Raw genomic sequence first — 24557 nt, 5'->3', positions numbered from 1 at the left:
GAAGTATAATAACAAGCATTTCATAAGTGTCAAAGGCTTTTATTGACAATTACATTAAGTTTTTCAAAGAGTCAATATTTGCAGTGTTGTCCCTTCTTTTTTAAGACCTCTGCAATTCGCCCTGGCATGCTGTCAATCAACTTCTGGGTCACATACTGATTGATGGTTGACCTTTCTTGCCTAATCAATGCTTGGAGTTTGTCAGAATTTGTGGGTTTTTGTTTGTCCACCCGCCTCTTGAGGATTGACCACAAGTTCTCAATGGGATTAAGGTCTGGGGAGTTTCCTGGCCATGGACCCAAAATTTCGATGTCTTGTTCCCTTAGCCACTTAGATATCAGTTTTGCCTTATGGCAAGGTGCTCCATCATGCTGGAAAAGGCATTGTTCATCACCAAACTGTTCTTGGATGGTTGGGAGAAGTTGCTCTTGGAGGATGTTTTGGTACCATTCTTTATTCATGGCTGTGTTCTTAGGCAAAATTGTGAGTGATCCCACTCCCTTGGCTGAGAAGCAACCCAACACATGAATGGTCTCCGGATGCTTTACTTAAGGCAGAATGGTAACAAAACATCCTCCAAGAGCAACTTCTCCCAACCATCCAAGATAAGTTTGATGAACAATGCCTTTTCCAGCATTGTGGAGCACCTTGCCATTAGGCAAAAGTGATAACGAAGTTGCTTGGGGAACAAAACATCGAAATTTTGAGTCCATGTCCAGGAAACTCACCAGACCTTAATCCCATTGAGAACTTGTGGTCAATCCTCAAGAGGCGGATGGACAAACAAAAACACACAAATTCTGACAAACTCCAAGCATTGATTAGGCAAGAATGGGCGGCCATCAGTCAGTATGTGGCCCAGAAGTTGATTGACAGCATGTTAGGGCGAATTGCAGAGGTCTTGAAAAAGAAGTGTCAACACTGCAAATATTGACTCTGTGCATAAACGTAATGTAATTGTCAATAAAAGCCTTTGACACTTATGAAATGCTTGTAATTTTACTTCAGTATAGCATAGTAACTTCTGACAAAAAGGTCTAAAAACACTGAAGCAGCAAACTTTGTGAAAACCAATACTTGTGTCATTCTCAAAACTTTTGGCCATGACTGTGCATTGATAGGATCATGTCGCAAATTATATACAAGTACATGAAACACGAGACTTTACAATATAACAGGTGAGGATGCAGTGCAATAGCAAGGTGGAAAATTATCGCTTAACGCAGGGCTTGACAAATTTTTCTAAAATCTAGGAGCCAGGATGAAAGTGTAGGAGCCTGACCACCGTCCCCCCCAAAAAAATTACAGGGGTGAGGGAGGAGCACAGGTGTGTGTTATGCAACTGTTATACACACTATAGTAGTCCACAAAATGGTCACAGTTGAATGAATACAGTAAACTGGAGGCCCCTTCACTGCTCTGCACAGCTCCCCTGCTCCACCCCCCACCCTCCAGTAATAATGGACCACATTTCACATAAAATAATGGTGCCAGAAAGTACAATAAAACCCCCCTCCCCTCGTGGTCACACCATAGACCCTACTACCGGAGAGCTCTATGCAGCCGGAGATAGGAGACAGTAGACAGCCGGGGACGTACAGGAGGATCAGCGTAGACTAGGACAGACAGCAGGGATCAGAGCAGGCCAGGATGGAGAGGAGTCGTCAGTGCAGGCTGGGACGGACAGAGGCACAGCAGTGACCGCAGGCGACACTCAGCACATGCACTCCTGTGCATGACATGAACACCGCAATACTATAGGCATGAATCTCTGCCAGAGCTGATGAGGATCTGCTTCCTCCCTCACTGCAAAATCTGGTAGCCATGGCGACCTGGCCCCCAGGATTTGTCGAGCCCTGCCTTAACGTGAGGTCATATTTTTGGGGATGGCGCAACCAGGAGCAAGAGCAGTGCCTGCAGCATCTGAAGGATGCTCCATACAGCCCTGCAGGGTGCATTACCTGAGCATCAAAAGGACACCCCGGGCAGCTCTGCAGTTCAAGGAACCCAGCAAGCCGCAGGCAGGTGCCATAGGGCAGTGACGGTGCTGCTCCCTAAGCCCTGCGTGGTGGCACAGCTTGCACACCCCTAGTTATATCCTGATGTGGATGACACATGAATCCTAAATTAGCAGAATCAAATTTGTAGCTGCTGGTGGGGATATTGCATTTCTGTGCAGCTAACGGGCGAGTGGTAGCTTGCAATGACGAGAGACAGAGCTTCTGTTCATCATTTTCTCAAGTGAACCTGAAATTTGTGGCAGGACATCTCAAAAAACTCCCATGCAATCTTTCAGAATGCGGATAGCTTTTCTTTTATTTGTGCAGATGTTTTACTGCTTATAGATGTTAAATGTAATGTTGTAAGTGTTGAGAATCTTTCCAATGATGTGTCCATCCTCTATGAATTATATGTAATTAGTTTTATTAACTCTTACAGCTGCTACACTGAGTCATCCAATTTCTGCAGCACCATTTCTCTTGTAGCTCCAAGTAATGCTGTTAATAAAGATAGAGAACGCTTTAATTCCCACACATACAGAGCTGGACTGAAATCATCACCAGTACCTACTAGCTCCAGCCAGTACTTACTGAAATACATACATCTGAAACAGGTGCAGCCTAATTCTGCATATCCCACACTCTACCAACACAGGTATAGAGAGTTCCGGGGAATAGTTTTTTCTTTCAGTTTACTTTTGTTTAGGACCTAAAATGAAGTACAGGGTAGTTTGTATGGCCAGATCAAACTTCAGATGAATATGGATGTCCTGTTTTTTTTTCATTTAGATATATACATGGGCCTTAATTAACCACTATCACCAATACGTACTCTCCAGTGGGTCTTGCTTTGTATGGTGAGGGCTTTGTGTTAGAATTAATACAAATCTGTGGTGACCACGTATACTGGTGTTACATAATCTCTAGGGTTAATTCCTGATATAGCATGGCTTACTTCACGTTACTAGCACCTGTCACAGTTGTCGTTTAAAATAGGTACTTTAAAGGAAAATCATGTGAAAAATTAAAATGATTCTGTAAACACGTAATTGATTCAGCTGGAAATGATTCATGTGTAATAATAGCTTTCATACAGTTTTTCTCTTGCTCTCCCTCCTCCATGATCTATTAAGTATATACTAATGGAAATGCATTTAACCAAAATGAAGTGCAAGCATTAAATTATGTAAAAAGATATTCAACACCATACATTGCTGTTAAGAAGGAATTTATTGGTCAAAGGGCCTGATTCAGAGACGGAAGCACTGCAGATATTTCTGCAGAACAAGCGATTGTTTGCTAATGCGCATGCACGAACGCCACACTGTGCACGCGTAGCAATTGTTTTTTGCCGACTACGTTCGTTTAGAGGAACCATTCACAAAGTGGGTGACAGGTAGTCAGCGTTTGGGGGTGGCAACCAGGGGGTGGTTAGAAGAACGCGGGCAGGTCTGACTGTTTAAACGCAGTTACATGGGCATGCATAAATTAGTCATTGCGATGCCCTATGCACTGAGGCACTTTAAGAGAGGAGGGAGCCCTTACGCAGGCTCTGATCGGGCCCCCTCCTCTCCGGTGACGCAGTAGACTCTGGCATCGTGCCAGAGTCTACTGCGCTTGCGCAGGTCTCGGGGAACATGGTGACCGCACCGTGTTCCCGGGACATCTCTACTACGCATGTGCAAATCACCGGGGAAAGGGCCGCGATGGCCATTTTCCTGGTGATTTCTGCAGCGCTGCAGCCAGCACTGGGCTGGCAGAGAGGTAATTATATGAAATTGGGTGCGGTGTCTGCGCATCCCTGGACCCAGGAGCCCATGTGCACCGCACACCTTGCAACCATTATAAGTACGCCCCTGCCTACGCAGCATGAGACCTCTCTGCGTGTCAGGAGAGCTGCAGTGTTTGCAGCTGGTCTGTGTTGACTAACATGCTGTGTGACTGCCCGATGTGCGTTGATGGTACCAATGTTTACGCTGTTGAATGCCATCGTAGGGACATAAGAAGGCAGCAGTGGGCATTGAGTCTGCCCGGCTGTGCTTTGGAAGTCATTAGCATATATTAGTAAATGTGATCTGTGAGAGAATGCAGTTACATTGTATGTGTTACCTGTCCGTCTCTAAATCAGGCTCAAAGCTAGTTTTACAGTGCAGGACAGACTTTAATAGAAGTATGACAGTGTGTTCTTTGTCATATAATATTTTTCACATTTTGCTCTAGCTTTAATTAGTGTTGCAACAATATTATTTTACACCATTACACTTTACTCGCTGACAATTATTTTGTTATTGACAGGTCCTCAGTCTAACATCTGATAATCCTAAAATCCATGCACCTTAATATTAAATGCCCACTTTCTCTTTCATTCACTAGGGGACACTGGAGGTGCTTACGCTGGGGTATAGAGGCGTGGATAACTGGAGCTGGCACTTTAAAATAATCTAGAGGTGTGAAGCTCCTCCCCCTCTATGCCCCATCAGCCCTCAGTTTAGAAAATGTGCCTCATGGAGCTGGTCACATTATGCTGTTCTCCAGCAAATACATTTATTTTATTTATTTTTTATTTAAAAGCATCTTTTACACTCCTATAGGTACCCTTCGCCACCTATCTAAAAGGTGGGGTCCGGGTACCTGGCGCCCTGGTGTTTTAGCAAGCACCAGGAAGGAGTGCACAGGGCTCATTACAAGAGCTTCTGACAGCTCCTTATCGCCACTGCTAAGTCTTCACACAAGAAGAGAAGACTGCTGACCTGCCAGAGAGAGACTACAGGGGACACGCAGTGAGTAACAAGCTGCGCATCCCCCGGCTCCTGCCCCGCTGCCCAGCGCTAACACAGCATGCTGCACTGTGTTAGTGTGTGCATAGCATAGTTAAACAGCGCTACACCTGTGCGCTGTGTAAGGGAAGCCCGCTGTCGGCGCTGCCCTGCACTGTTTAAGGGAAGCTGTGTGTACACAGCGCTACACGCGCGGCTCCCTGCTTCTTCCCTCTGCCCGCTGATACACGCGGCTCCCTGCTTCTCCCCTCTCCCCGCTGATACATGCGGGTAGCGCGGAGGGGAGGGGGGGGATGGACCACATAGCAGCCATAATGGAGCCCTTAGGGCATGAAGAAGGGGCGGAGCCTAAGCAGCGCGGGCTGTCTCTCTATACGCGGCAAGCGGCTGTAGTAACAGCGTGGCTGCCGTTTGTTAACTGTTTCATGCCTGTATCTCTCCCTTATCCAGGAAGAGTGCAGCAGAACTGAAGGCTGGATTCTTTTGCTCCCCATTCCTGGCTACAAAGCTACAAGTTAAGCACAGAAGGCTCTGGTACAGAGACTGTGCATAATACACTGGGGGTGCAGGGAATCTGATCTGTGGGAAGGGAGTGGGGTGTATCTCCTCTTCTGTGTCCCAAGCCAGCCTTCTGTTTTCTTTACTTCTGTATATACTCTGTCCCTCTGTGTGTGGTGACTGTGTGTATCCATGTCAAACAGAACAAAGGCATCTCAAAGGATGTTTGTTTGTTCTAGGTGTAACAATAAACTAACCAAGCCGCATGCTGCTGGGTCCACGTTATGTGATGCTTGTATAGCATTTGATCCACCTATGGCTATTATTGCCTCACCTGCGCCTCCATGGGCCGCTGACATGGTAGGAGTAATGACGGATTTAACGTCTGAGTTAGCTGAGCATTGTAAGTCTCAGCCTCCCTGGGTTGCTGGGCTAACCAAGTCTCTTGACACCCTGGTACAGGTTATGGGTACAGCTGTGTCCGCACCCTCCACTTCCTTACAAGGACCGACACAAAAGCGTCCTTTATCGACTGTTCTCCAGTCAGAAGAGTCTGACGAGGAATTCCTCGCTACGGAAGAGGAAGGGGAATTGGAGGAAGCGTTACAGGACGATACCCCTCTAGAGTTAGTCCACCTCTCCCGGGGTGGAATCTCTAATTTTGGCGGTCAGAAAAATCCTTAAATTACCTGAAGATGTTATTCCTGCATCCCAGGAGTGTGAATTATTTCATAAACAACCAAATCTGCGGTTTTTCCGTTCTCACTGCAGCTTCAACAACAGCTCTCAGTGGCCTGGAAGCAACCGGATAAACGGTTCCAAATTCCGCGCCGGTTTCCTTCTAGCTACCCTTTTCCATCATCCATGATGGAGAAGTAGGAAACGCTCCCTCCAGTTGATGCGTCCGTCTCCCGTCTCTCTGAGGCACTCCCAGTACCGGGAGCCACAGTACTAAAAGATCCTTCGGATCGTAAATTGGAGACAACGCTAAGATCTATTTATACTGCAGCTGGTGCTCAGCTTAGGCCCACCCTTGTTACTGCTTGGGTTAACAAGGCTGTGGTTTGCTGGGCTGACCAGTCCAGTTTGGACTCTGGTACTTCCTGAGCAGGTTACGCATACTAACAGAACACATCCGTGAGTCTGCAGTTTTCCTGGGAGAAGCATCAAAAGATATTAGTCAGATTAGTGCTCGCATATCTGCTTCTGCTATTTCGGGCCGCAGAGCTTTCTGGTTGCGCGCCTGGCATGCGGACGCAGAATCCAAGCGTGTGGTGGAGGGTTTACCATTCAATGGCGACATGCTGTTTGGCCCGGAATTAGACAAATGGATATCCCAGGTCACGGGGGGGGTAAATCTTCCTTCCTCCCGTCAACTGCATCGGCTCCCAGAAGAGCTTACGCTGGACCTTCGTTTCATTCCTTTCGAGCGCCACTTTCCTTTCGTGGGAGAGCCAGAGGGGCTCCCTCCCAAGCATGAGGCGACAGAGTAGAGGCCGCCCACACACTGTTGCACGTAGACAGGAGCCTAAGCCAGCTGAGAAACAGGTGGCATAACGGCCTTCCGTCCCACCTGGGACCACCTACAGTGGGAGCCCGCCTGCAAAGATTTCAACAAGTTTGGAACCAGACGTCGCCAGAACCGTGGATCCGCAGACTGATTTCCCTGGGGTACCGAATAGACTTCGAGGTCCCCCCTCCACCTCGGTTCTTCACTACAAGTCTGCCAATACCTGCAGACAAGGTCAGGGTTCTACAGGAGGCTATCCAGTCTCTAGTAGTATCATCTGTGCTAGTTCCGGTTCCAGAACATCAACGAGGTATGGGGTTTTACTCTAACCTGTTTGTAGTACCCAAACCGGATGGATCGGTCAGTCCATCTTGAACCTCAAGTCATTGAACCTGTATCTGAAGATGTATCGGTTCCAAATGGAGTCTCTGCAGTCAGTTATTGCGAGCTTGGAACCAGGAGAGTTCCTATTATCCCTGGATATCACGGATGCCTATCTCCACGTTCCCATCTGGGAACCACATTCCAACACTGTTGGATAATAAACTTCATGAAATCAAATCTCAATCCGTCCCAGAAGCTCCTGTTTCTGGGCATGGTCTTAGATACGGCATCACAGAGGATCTTCCGTCCAGTAGGCCCTTGATATCCGGTTGTTAGTTCAGCTGGTCCTCAGACCAAAGAGGGTGTCCCTCCTTCTTTGTCTGCGTCTCCTGGGGAAGATGGTAGCGGCCTTCGAGGCACTACAGTTCGGGCGGTTCCACTCCAGGGTGTTTCAGCTGGACCTACTAACACAGGGGTCAGGGTCTCATCTGCTCTTACATTGCCAGATCCGTCTGAGCCTAGCTACCAGAGTGGCCCTTCTCTGGTGGACACAATCCAACAATCATCTTGCGGGCCGGAGATTCGGAGTGTGGGACTGGATCATCGTAACAACGGATGCCAGCCTTCGAGGATTGGGAGCTGTAGTCCTCGATTATCATGTACAGGGTCGATGGTCCCCTCTAGAACAAAAGTGGCCCATAAATGTGTTGGAACTCAGAGCGATCTACAATGCTCTGATAGAAGCAACAGAGTTTCTAAGAACTCGTCCGGTAAGAGTTCAGTCCGACAACGCGACGGCCGTCGCGTACATCAAACGCCAAGGAGGGACTCGGAGTCGCAGGGCCATGTGAGAAGTAACTCAGGTTCTCAGGTGGGCCGAGAGCCAGTCAGTAATCCTGTCGGCGGTATTCATACCGGGTGTGAACAACTGGGAAGCAGATTACCTAAGCCGCCAGGATATCCATCCCGGGGAATGAAAGCTTCATCCAGACATGTTCAACGCGCTGATACGTCGATGGGGATGTCCTCAGGTGGACCTGATGACGTCACAATTGAATCGTCAGCTCCCGGTATACGTGTCAAGAACTTGAGATCCACAGGCAGTGGCAGTAGACGCTCTGACAGTTCCGTGGATCTAGGACTTCGTTGAACTTTTTCCTCCGATTCCACTTCTTCCTCGACTGCTAAAAAAGGATAAAACACGAGTCAGCCTCTGTCATTCTCGTGGCTCTGCACTAGCCTTGGAGAAGTTGTTTCTCGGACCTTCGGTCCCTAAAGGCAGACGATCCGTGGCCCCTTCCTCTGTGCCCAGATCTGCTGCAGCAGGGTCCTTTCATACACTCCAACCTAGCGCAACTGCGTTTAACGGGGTGGCTCTTGAAACCGTTGTCCTAAGATAAAGAGGAATCCCAGACTCTGTTATTCCCACCATGCTACGTGCCAGGAAACCAGTTTCAGCTGCGCATTATCATTGCCTCTGGCGTTCTTGTATCTCGTGGTGTTCCAGTCCGGGATCTTCCCTCTAGGACTTTTCGGTGTCCCGGTTTCTGTTTTTTTCTTCAGACTGGTCTGGATTCTGGCCTTCGTCTTGGAACTTTAAAGGTGCAGGTTTCTGCCCTTTCCATTTTCTTTCAACGGCAATTGGCCCTCATTCCTGAGGTGCAGACGTTTCTTCAGGGAGTCTTGCGTTTGCAGCCTCCTTTTTTTGTACCTCCGATAGCTCCCTGGGTCTTGAACTTGGTGCTTCTGTTTCTTCAGTCGTCCATGTTTGAACCTTTGGAAGAGGTTGATATTCAGTACTTGTCTTGGAAGACGGTCCTCCTCCTGGCTCTAGCATCGGCTCGTAGAGTTTCTGAATTGAGTGCTCTCTCCTATAAGCCACCTTACCTTCTGTTTCATTCTGATAGGGTGGAACTCCGGACGGTAGCCGCCTTCCTTCCCAAGGTAGTGTCGGCTTTTCATATTAATCAGCCTATTGTGGTACCATCTTGGGTGGAGGACTCTGGTGGTTCTTCTACCTTGGATGTGGTTGAAGCTATCCGCATCTATGTTGACAGGACTGCTTCCCTCCGTAAGTCTGAGTCGTTTTTTGTCCTCTATGATGCGGTTCGGAGGGGTTGGCCAGCATCTAAGCAGACTTTGGCACGTTGGATCCGGCTGACATTCATCAGGCTTAGGTTAATGCCGACCGCCGGCCTCCTTCGTCCATTTCGGCTCATCCCACACGTTCTGTGGGTGCATCATGGGCGGCCGGTAGGGGAACCTCCACGTCACAATTGTGCCGTGCGGCCACTTGGTCTTCAGTTCACACGTTTGTCAAGTTTTACAAATTTGATACGTTCGCTGTTTCGGCATTCCGTTTTGGCCGCCTAGTTCTGCAGGTGCCACAGAGCGCTCCCGCCCGTGGGGAAAACTTTGGGACGTCCCCAGCGTAAGCACCTCCAGTGTCCCCTAGTGGATGAAAGAGAAAATGGGATTTTGGTACCTACCGGTAAATCCTTTTCTCTTATTCCACAGGGGACACTGGACGCCCACCTCAGCGCTCTTCGCCTGCCTGTTCGGTTTGTTCCGTATGTTGTATGTTTTGATTATTGTGTGTTCTTCTCTCCCTTTTACTCCGCTTGTTCTCCATCTCCTCTCGGTCTTCATTTTCTAAACTGAGGGCTGATGGGGCATAGAGGGGGAGGAGCTTCACACTTCTAGATTATTTTAAAGTGCCAGCTCCAGTTATCCACGCCTCTATACCCCAGCGTAAGCACCTCCAGTGTCCCCTGTGGAATCCGAGAAAAGGATTTACCGGTAGGTACCAAAATCCCATTTTCAAGAGCAAGCCTATAATGAGCAATTTTAAGCAGCTCTCTCAGGCAGTTAGCTTTGAGAGGGAGCAAAATAACTGATAATTCTTTAAAGAGGTTTCTACCTTTATTGGTACATCTTAATAATGATATATAAATGTTTAATATAAATTGTGCTAAGGGCTTATGTTTATGCTTTCAGAGGCACTAGGTTCATCCCTGCCCAGATTATATGCATACTCCTACTTACACTGTCTTTTACTATATTGTAGGATGAAGTTCATCGCAGTGAAACCCGCTTTCCTCAGAGTGGTGAAGACCACGTTCTTGGTGACTGTGCCACTTCCAAGACAAGTTTGCAAGGACTTTCTGTTAGCAGCTTGAACCAAAGTACCACCAGCCTAGGCAGCAGCAGCAGCAGTGGAGACACAAATAGACAGAGCTACTCCAACAGTACGACTATTATATCCCTACTCCTTTCTGCGGGGGGCACTGTGGATTCATTATGTGTGCAGATTGCACTAAGATTATTTTATAATATTGCTATAGCATGAAAGGCAGGTACTATTGTGTTTGGGACACTGATGCTGCAATATGTCCTTTTGGTAAGCGGTTTTATATGACCCCATTCACAGAAGAGTCCTGTTTATTTGCACTTGAAATCTAGGAAAATAAATATTTCAAATGACTGCCTTAGTTACACAGTATGTAAACTGGAACTTAAAGCTAGTTTATGGATGTTGATAGATCTGTCATGTCAAATTGAGATCTACAACAATGCATTGAAAGACATGCCTTATTTATTTAATGATCAAAAAAACCTTTCTAGCATTTTATTTTTGAATGCATTGGATTTATAATTTAGTTTAATGCACCTGGTAACTTTTCATAAATAAAATCCCATTTAACCATTACTAAAAGTAGTATTCCAACTCCAAAATGAAGTAAGAAATTAGGTGACAAGTTTTATCACTTGCTGCTCTCTCTGAAATGTAATTAGTGGAGATTATTTTGAAATCATTTTGATAGAACATGCATCAGAGACATTTTGGAACATTGTCACAAATGTTTGAGTATAGCTTATTGAAGCCTTCTATTTATCTGAAGGTGAGTCTACTCCAGGTAGAGGTTTACGAGGACAGGAGACGGAGAGGTCAGAACATGAATCTTCTCAAAATACCAGCTTATCTAGCATCTTTCAGAACTGTGCTATGGAGGTGAGTGATCCTAATTGCTGTCCACTGTGACACTACTATTATAGTGAGAAATTGAAAAGTTTAAGCAATAACATTGTAAACCCCCCCCCCCCCCCCCCACACACACACGCACACATGCATGCATCAAGCACCTACGAGACCTGTTGCAGGCGCCACCATCTTTCTGGTGATGTCTTCAAAAACCCAACACGTGCAGAAGATGAAAGGACTCTGGTGCCGTCTTTCTGAAGACCTGGCTGGAAAGATGGTGCTGCCTACAGTTAGTATAGAGTAGGGGGGGGGTCACACAGGCACATATGCTACACACTCTACACCCATTATATATACGTCACTGGAGCCAATAATTCAGTTTAGGCACTACTTAGTTAATAATCGAGGTCTTCCTATTTCCATGAGATAATAGTTCCTAGGTAGTTGATAGGCTTACATGATCATGAATATTAAGTTGGTTACACACCATACAACGGCGCGTTCCAGCAATGCATGGACCGATGTAACCATACATTGCGTGCGCCATACACAACACGATCCGGGCTATGTTCGCGCAATGTATCGTTAAATGCTGCATGTAACAGCACTACGTTCATTGTATCCCATCTCACGTGCAGCACAGCAGTTGGAACGATGCAATGAATGACTGCTGGCAGTGACGGATTGGGCATACACACTGTACAATGTGTACTATATATCGTTCCGAACCATGTCGGGGCGCTATATTGTACAATACATTGTATAGTGTGTACCCAACTTTAGTTTAGCCCCCAAAATGGATGCCTCACCTGTGTGTAAATGACAGGTCCACTTTATATGCAAGGCAGTGGAGAGTTGACTGGAGAGCTTTACAGATAATGATTGGTTAGACATCTTAGCGTTTTTTGTGGCGCAGTGACCTGCGTATTACTGCACTATTTTTCTCAATAATGCAAAGCAGTACTTCTGCGTGTGATTGTATGATGACTGTGAGATCTTGAAGACTTGTAACGGTTTACACAGCTTTCATTGATTTGAAGCAGAGCCAGATTCTCCGAAACTCAAGGGGATAGGTAAGGCACAGTCTTACCTCCAGTCTCAGTAGACAGACCGGAGGCACTGATGTGGACACTGGTTCTTCTGGGATTCCACTAGACCACAGGGAATAACCTATACTGGCGTAGGGGACAGCTAAGGCCAGGGACCTGGTGGTTGATGTCAGCATAGGAGAGAAGGCCCCTCCCCAGCTCAGGGCGCCATTCCACTGCGGTCTTACTGCCCCTGAGGTGCTCCTCCCTCACTCTCAGAGACTCATGGCAGCCATTTTCTGCATCAGCCTCAGGTCTCCGGGAACGCTGGGTCCGGTCTCCCAGGAGCCAAGTTATACAGCGCTATTTCCTACCAGCCACTGTGGTCTGTGTAGTTAAATTTAGTGCCCATTGCAGTTATATTGTACAGTATGCTCTACATTGTATGTGAGCTTTATACCTTTCCTTTTCTTTCGTTATAACCCCGGAACACTGAGGTATAGGGGGTAATTGTACCTCACATCTACCTATATTTGTGAGGCCTATCACATACTGTATATCTGTGTTGCACACTACACTGTGCCATATTGTACATACAGTCAGGTGCATAAATATTGGGACATTGACAGAATTTTCATATTTTGGCCTCTATTCACCACCACAATGGCTTTGAAATGAAACAAACAAGATGTGCTTTAACTGCAAACCTTCAGATTTAATTTGAGGGTAATTACATCCAAATCAGGTGAACGGTGTAGGAATTACAACGGTTTCTATATGTGCCTCCCACGTTTACGCTTGATTTCCTTTTACCCTTTTCCAGTTACTGATTGTACTAAATGGTAAGTTCCCCCTTCAGTGGATTCCCACGTGACACGCCTAGTTAAGAACGCTACCTTACCTATCCAGACTGCAACCTCCTTAAAGGAGACTATGGATAGAAGGATGGAAGCTTGCATGAAGTCTATCTACTCTCTTACTGTAGCTATTACTCGTCCTGCAAGGGCTATGGCCTGGGTGGCAAAAGCCATTGAGAGTTGGGCAGAGGCCCTAGAAGATACTTTTCCCTCTGATGCTTCAGGAACAGTTGTCCTACATATCTCACATTAGAGATGCAGCCTCCTATTTAGGAGAGGTGGCTTTGGATACTTGTCTCCTAGCTTCCAAGGCATCTGCTACATCCGTGGTAGCCTGCTATATTTGTTTGGCTTCGCTCATGGAAAGCAGATTCGGACTCTAAAAAGGCTTTGGAGTCTCTGCCTTATTATGGGGCGATCCTGTTTGGCCCAGAATTGGACAAGATTGTGACTACCTTGGCAGCTTCCAAGACTCCGTTCTTACCCTCGATATCCTAGGCTTTGTAGCCGATGCAATCTTTTTGGTCCTTATGGCCCCAAGGAAAAGCTAAAGGTCAGTCCTTTCCACGGCAGTCGGCATCCACTAAGGCCTCCAAGCCTAGGACCAAACAGACCTGGGATACAAGACGTCCACCTATCAAATCTGAGGACAAGCCTCCAGCCTGACAGGGCTGGCCTCTCCCTGAGGGCTCCCAGGGTGGGAGGCCGACTTGATCAGTTCGCCCAGTTCTGGCGTCAGACCACCTCAGACGCCTGGGTAAAAGAAGTGGTCTCCCACAGATACGCCTTCTCATTCCTGAGGCTGCCCCCTTCAGCAGTTCTTTTGCACAGGACCTCCATCGGACCCAAGCAAAGCCCTGCTCCTCCAGAAGGCCATTGAGTCCTTACTGCTATCGGGGGTAATTATTCCGGACCTCTCATCAGATAGAGGGAAGGGCTATTATTCTACCCTTATCTTGGTTCAATAGCCCAACAGGTCTCATTGACCTATCCTCAGCCTCAAGTCTCTGAACTAGTTTATCAGGGTGTCCAGGTTTCGTATGGAAACCCTACGCTTTGTTGTCCTTGCTATGGAGCCTGGGGACTTTATGGTGTCTCTGGACATCCAGGACGCTTACCTGGATATACCTATAGCTCCCTCTCATCAGCAGTATCTCCGGTTTGCTGTCCTACAGCAACATTACATATTTCAAGCGCTACCTTTTGGGCTTTCTACAGCTCCTTGGGTCTTTACCAAGATCATGGATGTTATAGCGGCCTATCTTCGTCAGGGGATCAGACTGCTCCCATACTTGGACAATCTCTGGCTCTTAAGCTTCCCAGACAGTCTTCACCGCCATCTACAAGTAACCATTGCCTTTCTACAAATGCACGGTTGGCTGATCAACTGGAAACAGTCTTCCCTGACCCCTTCTAAAAAATGGTACATCTGGGAGCCTTCCTGGACTCTGAGACTCAGGGAATCTTCTTGACAGCAGACAAAATCTCTGTATTACAGCAATTTTACAGAAAGAAATAAATCCTTCTCATAAGATAGCGCTGCTCAATCAATATTTAATTGCCTCAAATGAGCACATAGATAAAAAAATGTATACAATATTACATAAACATATGCACATGAATAATTAAAACATTATAATAATATGGATCCATGATATCCAACATTCAATATAAATTATAAAAAACAGTAAGATATAAGAAAAAGAAAAATCGTCTAATAATAAATGCCTACATTCCGGAATGCATTAGTATTATATATTTAGTTCATAAATCCAACGTATGTTAGTATTAAGAATAAAAAATGTCCAGTAGTAGTTAGTATTTGTAGTGTTAATAATCTGTATTCAGGTCTACTGATCATAGAACAGCATGTTCCACTATTTATTTATGTTGTGGACCACCTGTTAAATCCGGAGTGAACTTTAAATCAATAAAATTAAGTCAGTTTTATAATGTTTAGCTATGGGACTTCCTCCGGTGTACTTGGTTAGTACATGGTTAGTTTTGTCAAAAAAGGCTCGTTTTAAAAAACCCCTTTCCAATCCACTTGGCATATATAGCATATATAGCGAGCAGCCAATTATATATTAAAATGCTGCATAGGGCATACAGTCCCAAAATGCAGCGGACAACATTGGCAGGTACCGGTACCTATTCAAAAGTTGTCTGCATATCGTCCATGCACCACAGTGGTCAGCGTGTCCAGCCGGAAGCTGGGATCACAGTGAAAAAGGATTGCGCGTTTCTCCGCCTTCAATGTCAATCAGCGGCTTCCTCAGATGATTCCCTATACCTCAAGAGCCTTTATTTATACCTCCGGCACTCTTTATTAAACAGTGCCGCGCATGTGTACCACACACTTCCGCATTCCGAGCCTGATATTCATTAACCTCGCTCGTCTGACGGCCATCCATCATTATAGACCAAGCCTCGCTCTCATTACTATCAGGCTCCTGGTAGCCGTGAAGCTAACTAACCAAGCCTCTCTCCCAGCCATCTCCGCAGTGTTCATCCCGGGGATTTTCAATTGGGAGGCGGATTTCCTCAGCCGTCACGACGTGCATGCAGGGGAGTGGTCTTTCAATCCAGAAGTCTTTCAGCTCCTGGATTGAAATCTGAAATTGAAACAGGAATTCTGTCGTTATCGGCAGATTGACCAGCATGTTCAGGCGATGATAGATGTCAAAAACGACCTGCGGGAGTGCGTACCGCTGGTCGTTTTCAACATTTTCATGCCCGATTTGTGAACGATTAATGAACGATAACGATATTGTTCAATCGCTCATTTTAATAAGCTAGTGGATACCCGCCTTAAAGCTGCATACACATGGTACGATCTGTACCATCAACAGCATTCAACGATAAATCTTTCTTTGAAAGATTTCTATGAAAGATTTCTTTCAAAGATAGCTTTCAGTGAAGTCATCCTGCCACATCTCTGAACGGGCATGTACTGACGATCATAGATATCGTTATCGTTCATGCGGGAACGTGCATCGTTGGTCGTTCACTGCATATAAATGAACGATATATCGTTGAACGATATCGTTATAGTTCATATCGTTCATAGATATTGAACCGTGTGTACGCACCTTAACATCTGCAATACTTATCTGAGGCTATGTTCACAATGTAGTGGATGCATAGTACCAAAAGTGTCATTTTTACCAAATGAAGTGCTGCCAGCATTTCAGTCACCCCATTCCAAAGGTTGTGGCACTATTAATTCATGGAGCTTTTTTACAGTAGTAATAGTATGATGTGGAAGAGCCAAGTGTAAAGTGGATTGAATTGGTTAGAATGCACATAGGCAACAAACATTTACGAACAAATATATGGGGCCAAATGTAATAGGGTGAGAGTTTAGAAAATGTGAGTTTAGCAGTAACCTCTCACATTGGTTGAGTTTTATCTTCAAAATGGTAAAACATCTGGATGAGCGTTAAATTGTGAGTTTTTTGTTTGAACACATGAGTTTGCATGTTCTCTGACTCTATTACATTGGGCGAGTTTAAAACTCTCACCCTACTATGTTTGCCCATGGACTCCTCCTCTTCGTTAATCCAGACACTTGCATTGAAAAGGGTACATCATTGTAGACTTTTGGAAAATTGTGCTGCCAGAAAATGTTTGTGGACCCAAATGGGAAAAGCTTAGGTTGGATAGAACTAGTCTTCATTCTACTAACCTGCACCTGTCACAACTTGCGCAGTTCGTCTTTTCTGTCTCTGGTGCTTCTAGCACACTCAGCTGGTGCAACAAACTGCTGAGATACAGACCAGATTGTACTAGAAGCACCAGAGGAGAGAGCCACACCCCAGGCAGGAAAGAGGAACTGCATGAGATGTGACAGGTGCAGGGTGCTAGAAAAGAACACTAGGTAGAACGATCTTGGCATGCTGTTTATCTTGACTGAGCTGATCCAACATATTCATGAATCACAGTGTTTTGCAACCTAACCCCCTTATAATGGCTTTGAGAAAGAAAGTTGGTGGCAGTATTTTCATGCTGTATATGCCTACATATTTAAGTTTGCAGTGCTGCCATTTGAAATTTCAAAATATAGTTCAAACAATTATACAAATGTTTGTCTGGATTAACCTTTTACCCTGATAAAGACCTATAGGGCCAGATTCAATTAGCCCAGGTAATTTACCATGTGAGGAAAAGGATGGTAGCCTCCGGCTTTTACGCCCGTGGCTATTCAATCACAACCCCTTCTTCGTGCGCGGTAAGATTACGGCTTACAAGTGTTAACCCATATGGGTTAACACGTTTGCAGCACCCATGATAAGGGCACTTACTACAGATTTCTTTTCAAGCCCCCCTCAGGCTCGAACACAAATCTGCGTTAAGTGCTTGAATAGCCCCGGCTGACCAATTAGCCTGTGGTTAATTACTGTGTAACTTAAGAATGTATTTAGCTTGAAGTATATTTTAAAAACCTGGCACGTGGGTTAATGGTCAATAAAACTAAAGCTGGGTACACATTATACAATGCTCACATAAGATGCAATGTAACTCCCATTTTTTCCTTGTAAGGAAACCTCCAATATTCTGTCTACACACTATACAGTTGTTGCTTCCAATTTTCATTATTCTGTCCTAATGATCTGACAGAATAGAGATATTACATATGCACGACCACAACTATTGGAAGACCTGTTAACAAGTCTGTCTACAGACCGTACATACCATGACCACACTAATTGCATCTTTCAAGTATGCTTGCAGATCTAATCATGCACTGAGATCGGTTTATCTGCGATAACTGGAGATTGTAAATGCGTAACACATTTATACAATTCTATGGTCGACAATAACATCAGCTGATTGGTCAGATAATTGTATAGTGTGTACACAGCTTAAGAATCTGTCATGTCAGTAGAAAAACATTTATTTACCTTAAGTGAGAACTTGTGCCCTTTTTTGTGGCAATGCCAATGCTATGATAGTAGCAATTTATACATTGTTGTTGTGTTTGCCCTGTTAAAATTCAGTTTACATCTAATGTGTTGCAGGTTTTGATGTCCAGTTGCTCTCAGTGCCGAGCTTGTGATGCATTGGTTTATGATGAAGAAATAATGGCAGGCTGGACTGCAGATGATTCAAACCTGAACACCACATGTCCCTTCTGCAAAACCACCTTCTTACCTCTCCTTAACATTGAATTCAAAGACCTTCGTGGCTCTGCCAGGTTTGTTGGTATTCATTTCTTATTGTGTTTTCAGAAAAGTGTACATTAGTAGAAAGAGTCTTGTTTGGAGTAGATCTGTATTTTAATAGACAAACCTGAGTGCTGTTCTACAGTCCTTTTTACACTTGTATATCCAACTAAATTTTTTTTTTTTAAAGTAATAATCAGAACTTCATAACTGTAATTTTGGAGTGCTGAATACATAGTTTATGTCCTGTATCATTAAGACTCCTGTTTTAATCTTGTCACAGTTTCTTTCTCAAGCCAAGTAATTCGGGGGACAGTCTACAAAGTAGTAACCACCAATCAACAATAGAGACCTCTCACCATAAAAAGGAATTGACCCCCACAGTCAATGACTTGGTCAACTTGTCAGATAACGTAACAGAGCAGACAAATAAAGCCACTGGTCACAGGTAACATTGTGTTGTTCTTATTACCATTGTGCCTACTTTCTTGAACCGGTTACCCCTATTCTAAATTGAGGAGCAAATTTGCCATAATCCTTTCATGTCCAAGAATATTTTCTACTAACAAATAAGTGGAGTACATTTCACTATTAGTATGTGTGCTAGTTTTACCGGGGCTCATTTTATTTTACAGTCTACACTGGTTAATATAATAGCTATCCTGTTAAATGGATATGGAAATCTTTCATTATATTCCATATTCGTTTCTCTTAAATGGCATCATAAGCCATCAACTATTCTAATCAATTGCTATTGAAAATAAAGGAACCTCAGTGACCTTGTGACTTTAAATCTTCTGAAATTCACATTCATACTGTACAATGCTTGTCATTGTTTTGATCAGCTCACCTGGAGAAATTGTATTTAAATTTGAGTAATTGTAAACACTTATTTGCTGTTCAGTAGTTCCAGTGAAATCCATGGAGAAGACGCAATGAAGTCTTTGGAAAATGTCAGTGCACCAAAACGAGTGGCATCACTGACCAGGAGTCATAGTGTGGGAGGACCTCTCCAAAATCTTGACTTACTACAAAGACCTTCTCATGGTGTGTCCACTATCAGCCTACCTAACAGCTTACAAGAAGTTGTGGTATGTTTTCACACTCTCCCTCCTCATTGTCACTGTTCCACAGCTTCAGAGGGCTGCACAGAACTGCCAGTCATCAGTGGCTGCTTTATTATTGACAGCTGATAATACTTCTGCCTTTACAATAGTCACCCACACTTCCTTCACCTACAACTGCAATTGTTATTGCACTAAAATATGTATCGTGTTTTCCATGCCTCTAATGCTGTGTACACACTGGCAGATATATGTATCGTGTGTCCCCGTCAGCCAGCGTGTACCAGCAATATGTCTGCGAACGCCATCTTTCAGACATAACACATCGGCTGTGCTGCACAGCTGATGGCAGATCTATCTGCTCATTGTGCTGTGTGTACGAGCGGTCAGCCGACTGCCCGTACACTTGCTGCAGAGGCTGCGGCGAGGGGGGTGCAACGTGACACCCGGCCAGCGGGACCCAAGGCCAGATGATGGTTGTTCAGCGTGTATGAACAACTGTCATCTGCAAATATATTTGTTAGTTGTGTACCCAGCTTTAGATTGTAAGTTCATTGGCAGGGGTATTTTTATCTTGTGCTTTATGTATGTCATTTCTGCCATTGCAACCACCCTCCCAGTGTATAGAGCTGTGTAAATAAAGTATAATAATGTGTTTGTCTGATACACCACAATTAAGAAACACTCTGGGTAACTGCCTGATAAAACATTAACAATATATTCTATCTCCTTATTCTCCTTCCAATAGCTGCAGTTGAAGGTTTAACTGCTAAAATGAAAGTACCATTCTAGACATTATGCGAGTAGAGGGAGGAGATGCATGCCATATACATTGTAATTGAAAATGCAGTTCATAAGTTACTTTAAACACGTCTTTTTATTGTTTAGGATCCTTTGGCAAAGAGGCACAACCCTTCGCCTGTTTCTGTGCCTTATCTTAGTCCCCTAGTACTGCGCAAAGAGCTGGAGTCTTTGCTAGAGAATGAGGGAGACCAAGTTATCCACACATCCACTTTCATCAATCAGCATCCCATCATCTTCTGGAACTTGGTGTGGTACTTCCGGCGGTTAGATTTGCCTAGCAATCTGCCAGGGCTTATCCTGACATCCGAGCACTGTAACGGAGGAGTACAGGTATGTCATATCTAACCCATCTTATCAGAGCCAAGCTGCTTTTAGACATAATTATGTTCAGAGACATCAGAGTGTTCAGCTTCCCCCTCTAAAATAGTAGTTTGAGTTTTAAGAATTACTTTTTGGTTGTATTTATGTATCCAAAAATAATTATAGTATTACTAGTTGTGTTTGTGATATCATAAGTGACATCTTATAGCTATATTTGGGTCCCCCTTATCCATCTCTCTCGCTCATACAGCACTTACCTCTTGCATCTCTTTGGCTTTTCCCAGTTTATTTTTTTTGCACTTTTCATTTGAAAAATAATATAAGGTGGACAATGTGCATTGCCAAAGTGTACACACACACGTTTAATGGATAATAAAACGGATAAATAAGAGCACCATATAGAGTACTTTCTTTCTTGTGCAGTAACTTAGCTCATTGCATCCAAGCCTGCTTCTGATTATCTATTATATAATGCTGGGTACACACTAGACAATGTGCACCCAGCCCGACATTGGCAGCGACGGGACCCGGCAGCTGTCACAGCCTGCACGGACACAGCAGCATTTCTGCCGCTCCCCTGTATTTCCCAGTCAGGGCTGTCATTGTCACACATCTTCATGTAGCTGCTGCGGAGATGGGTCTAGCCACAGCCTGGAGGCAAGGGGGAGGAGGATGAACCTGTGTGTGAGTGACACAAATGGAGTACTCCCTTATCACCCAACATTATCTTGGTCTCACTGCAATTATAGTCTGCTTTATGCTTTTCACGCTTATTTTCCAATTTCAGTATATATTATCTATGGCTTGGGAAATTAGTAAGTTTTATTAGTAATATTACACTCCTTAAATTATGTATGTAACTACAGGGGGAAGATCAGGGAAATGGGAGAAAAGGTGGAAGAACAGGGGATACTGAAAGTACAGGGAGGTACGAGGAAAGGGGGAAGAACATGGGGGGAGACTGGAGGAACGAGGAAGAACATAGGAAGATTGGAGGAAAGGGGGAAGAACATGGAGAGACAGGGTGATGGAGGGAAGAACAAAGAAAGATTGGAGAAAAGATTATATATATCTATATATCCCTAAAAAGGTTTCCTGTTAGTGAGGCCAATGGTAATATGGTTTGAAGGGCGCTGTTTTCTTAAAATTTTCAGTTATATATTAAACTGAAAGATGATCATAGATTTTAACCAATTACTTGGTCTACTTGCTCATTTGTTTGTATCAAAAGCCAATACAATTAATAAAAATATCATTATAGACACCCTTATTAAAAATGTTAAAACTTTTTATGACCACAATTTATTAAAAATTTACTTTTTCAGAGTATAAAATCATGTACAGTTTGGCAATTCATCATACAATTTTTCACTTTTGCATTAAAGAAATTTGCCCTTATAGGGACATGATTTTTCCAGTTGCTTGCTCCAAAATGAATCTTAAAGAACGTAACCCTATGCGTTTTGTCTGACAAGAATTCTTCAGGGTTTATCCTTTACTACAAAAGATATATAATAATGGGTGTCAGAAATACAATTTTCTTAAAGTTAGAGATATATACACACAACTTTCTTCTTCGGGATACTATAGGGGATATTATGGTTGGAAGACCAGGCACCAGTTAAGAACTTTTGCTTCCAGAATGCCCTGGGTCCTCCTCCATATATACCCCGCCCCTAGCCATAGGACTTCAGTTTGGTGTGGCAGGATTCAGACGCACCTTTTATAAAGGGAAGTGCTTAGGCAGTCCTAAGCTTTCATTTTATGATTTATTTTGCTTTGTTTTCTTGAGTTGGCAGAACTAAGCGTCTGTATTAAGACGCACGGGCCGAAACATCCGTAATTGTGCTGGTGATTTTGGCAGGCCGTGGCTGAGCTTGGCTAGCAGCAATGCTGCGACCTGGACTGCATCAGATGCTCAGAGATGTCAGGTAAGGCGATTCCTCGCTTGCGGGGGAATCGCGCACGGCAGTCCTTCTAGTGTAGAGACGCACAAGAAGCTGCTGCTGTAAGTATCAGGGATTGTCTGCGTACTTACTACACCAGCCGGGGCCTTATCGTCTGACGCCGGGGATTGGCAGCAGACGCATATCTGCTGCCACGAGGCCAGCGTTCTCTGTTAATGCAGCTTAGGAGAAGTAGGCGCTGCCCCAGCAGCTCCTCCCCTGGCCCAGATGCAGTCCTGATGAATGGGTTTTGCTCGTCTGGGTTGCTCCGCCTACCCTCCACGTGTATGAGACACTCACGCTCCACGGAGTGCACCTGGTAGCTGTTGGTCTCAGGAGGTTCTGCGTCAGTCTCCCTGTATAAAAGTGACAATGATAAATAAATACCAAACCGTCGGCGCTTTGTAGTGTCACAAGATATGATAAAAAGAAGTCCTTTGTTGTTGTCTCAGTTTTCTTTGTCTCTCCAGGGGTAGTCCATATGTAAATAGATATAGATAAAAACAAACTATTGGTATCGTGTTGGAAAATACTCTGATTATCTTTTCAATATCACATAGAGACAATTTCCTTTTATATGAGTTGATTATTAACTCACATGTTGCTTTACATGTGGCATAGTATGTACACTCCCTTAAAGGTATCTTTATGGATTATTCCAATGCCCCTATGTGTAATGGCGTCCCAAATGTACTATACACATCTAGGATAGTGGCTCACATGTATTCTTACACCAATCAGGTTCTTTTGAATCACCCTTGCTGCAGGCAATGGTGATAACTCCAGTCCCTATTTCTCATCAGGGAAGGGGTTATTATTCAAATCTGTTGCTGGTCCAGAAACCAATTGGGGAATATCGCCCTATATTGAATCTAAAAACCCTCAACAGGTTTATCCATGTTCCCAAATTCCGCATGGAAACTCTCCGGTTCATTATTTTGGCTATGGAGCTGGGAGATTACATGGTTTCCCTGGATATTCAGGATGCATATCTGCATGTTCTAATTATCCCATCCCACCAGCAATGTTTAAGATTTGCTGTCCTTCAGCAACATTACCAATTTCAGGTTTTATGCTTTGGCCTTTCTACGGCTCCCCGGGTATTTACCAAAATAACGGCGGTCATGACTGCCTGTCTCAGGCGTCAGGGAGTCAGAATACTGCCATATCTAGACGACCTTCTGATATTGGCACAGACGCCGGGGGTGCTGCAACACCATCTTCAGCTGACCATAGCCTGCCTACAAAGGCACGGTTGGATCATCAATTGAAAGAAATCACTTTCTCCAACACAGCAGATGATTCATCTGGGAGCGTTGCTAGATTCTCAGGCACAAATGGTGTTTATGCCAGAGGACAAGATTGTGGCATTATCAGTGCGGATACACAAGCTGATACGCAGGCAAAGAGTACCCATTCTGTCAGCAATGCAGATGCTGGAATCAATGGTATCAACCTTCGAACTGGTGGGCTATGCTCAGTTCCATTCCAGGCCTCTGTAAAGGTTGATTCTCTCCAGGTGTAACCAACAGTATCATTCAATACGGTCCCAGATGATCTTTCTCACCTCAAAGGTTCATCACTCCCTCTTGTGGTGGCTAGGAAGGGAGCATCTAAACAAAGGGCGCCCGTTTGATGGATTCCAAATTGGGTGCTTCTCACCACGGACCCCAGTTTTCGCGGATGGGTGGGCAGTGACATGTCATCACACCTTTCAGAGATGGACAGATCAAGGCAGTAATCTGCCAATAAACATTCTGGAACTACAGCAGTTTACAAAGCACTTGTCAGGGCACAAGATCTGCTTCAGGGCAGGCCTATCCAGTTCCAGTCCGACAATGCAATAACAGTTGCCTACCGCAATCATCGAGGCACATGAAGTCATGCAGCCATGAAAGAAGTGACAGAGGTTCTCATTTGGGCAGAACGTCATCTTCCGGCCATCTCGGCAATATTCAGTCCGGGAATACTCAATTGGGAAGCAGACTTCCTAAGTTGCCAGAACATACACGCCGGAGAGTGGTCTCCCCATCCGGGAGTGTTTCAGCTACTGGTAAACAAATGGGGTCTACCAGAGAGAGATCTTGTGGTGTCACGCCACAACCACAAGGTCCCCAGGTATGGGTCGCGGTGTAGAGACCCATCAGCAACCTTCGTGGACGCACTGGCAGTAAGATGGGACTTCAGGTTGGGGTATCTCTTTCCTCCAATTTCCCTGCTTCCAAGAGTTGTCAGGAAATTCAAGCAGGAAGGTGGAACAGTAATACTGGTTGCTCCAGCT

At 44.8% G+C, this 24557-nt stretch overlaps 1 protein-coding gene across 1 annotated transcript in view; it reads left to right on the top strand.

The window, feature by feature from the left end:
• DENND4C (DENN domain containing 4C) overlaps window positions 1–24557 on the top strand; it is a 178444-nt gene that overhangs the window by 141726 nt on the left and 12161 nt on the right. The window contains exons 24-29 of the mRNA XM_088459585.1: window positions 10177–10357; window positions 11012–11121; window positions 17998–18173; window positions 18425–18589; window positions 19046–19232; window positions 20094–20339. Coding sequence (XP_088315711.1) covers window positions 10177–10357; window positions 11012–11121; window positions 17998–18173; window positions 18425–18589; window positions 19046–19232; window positions 20094–20339 — 1065 coding nt within the window. The remainder of the gene's footprint in view (window positions 1–10176; window positions 10358–11011; window positions 11122–17997; window positions 18174–18424; window positions 18590–19045; window positions 19233–20093; window positions 20340–24557) is intronic.

Source organism: Taudactylus pleione, unplaced genomic scaffold (assembly GCF_031769625.1).
Source record: "Taudactylus pleione unplaced genomic scaffold, aTauple2 ptg000915l, whole genome shotgun sequence".
NCBI lineage: Eukaryota > Metazoa > Chordata > Amphibia > Anura > Myobatrachidae > Taudactylus > Taudactylus pleione.
The sequence above is the reverse complement of the archived record's forward strand: the minus strand, read 5'-3'. Positions and strand labels throughout refer to the sequence as shown.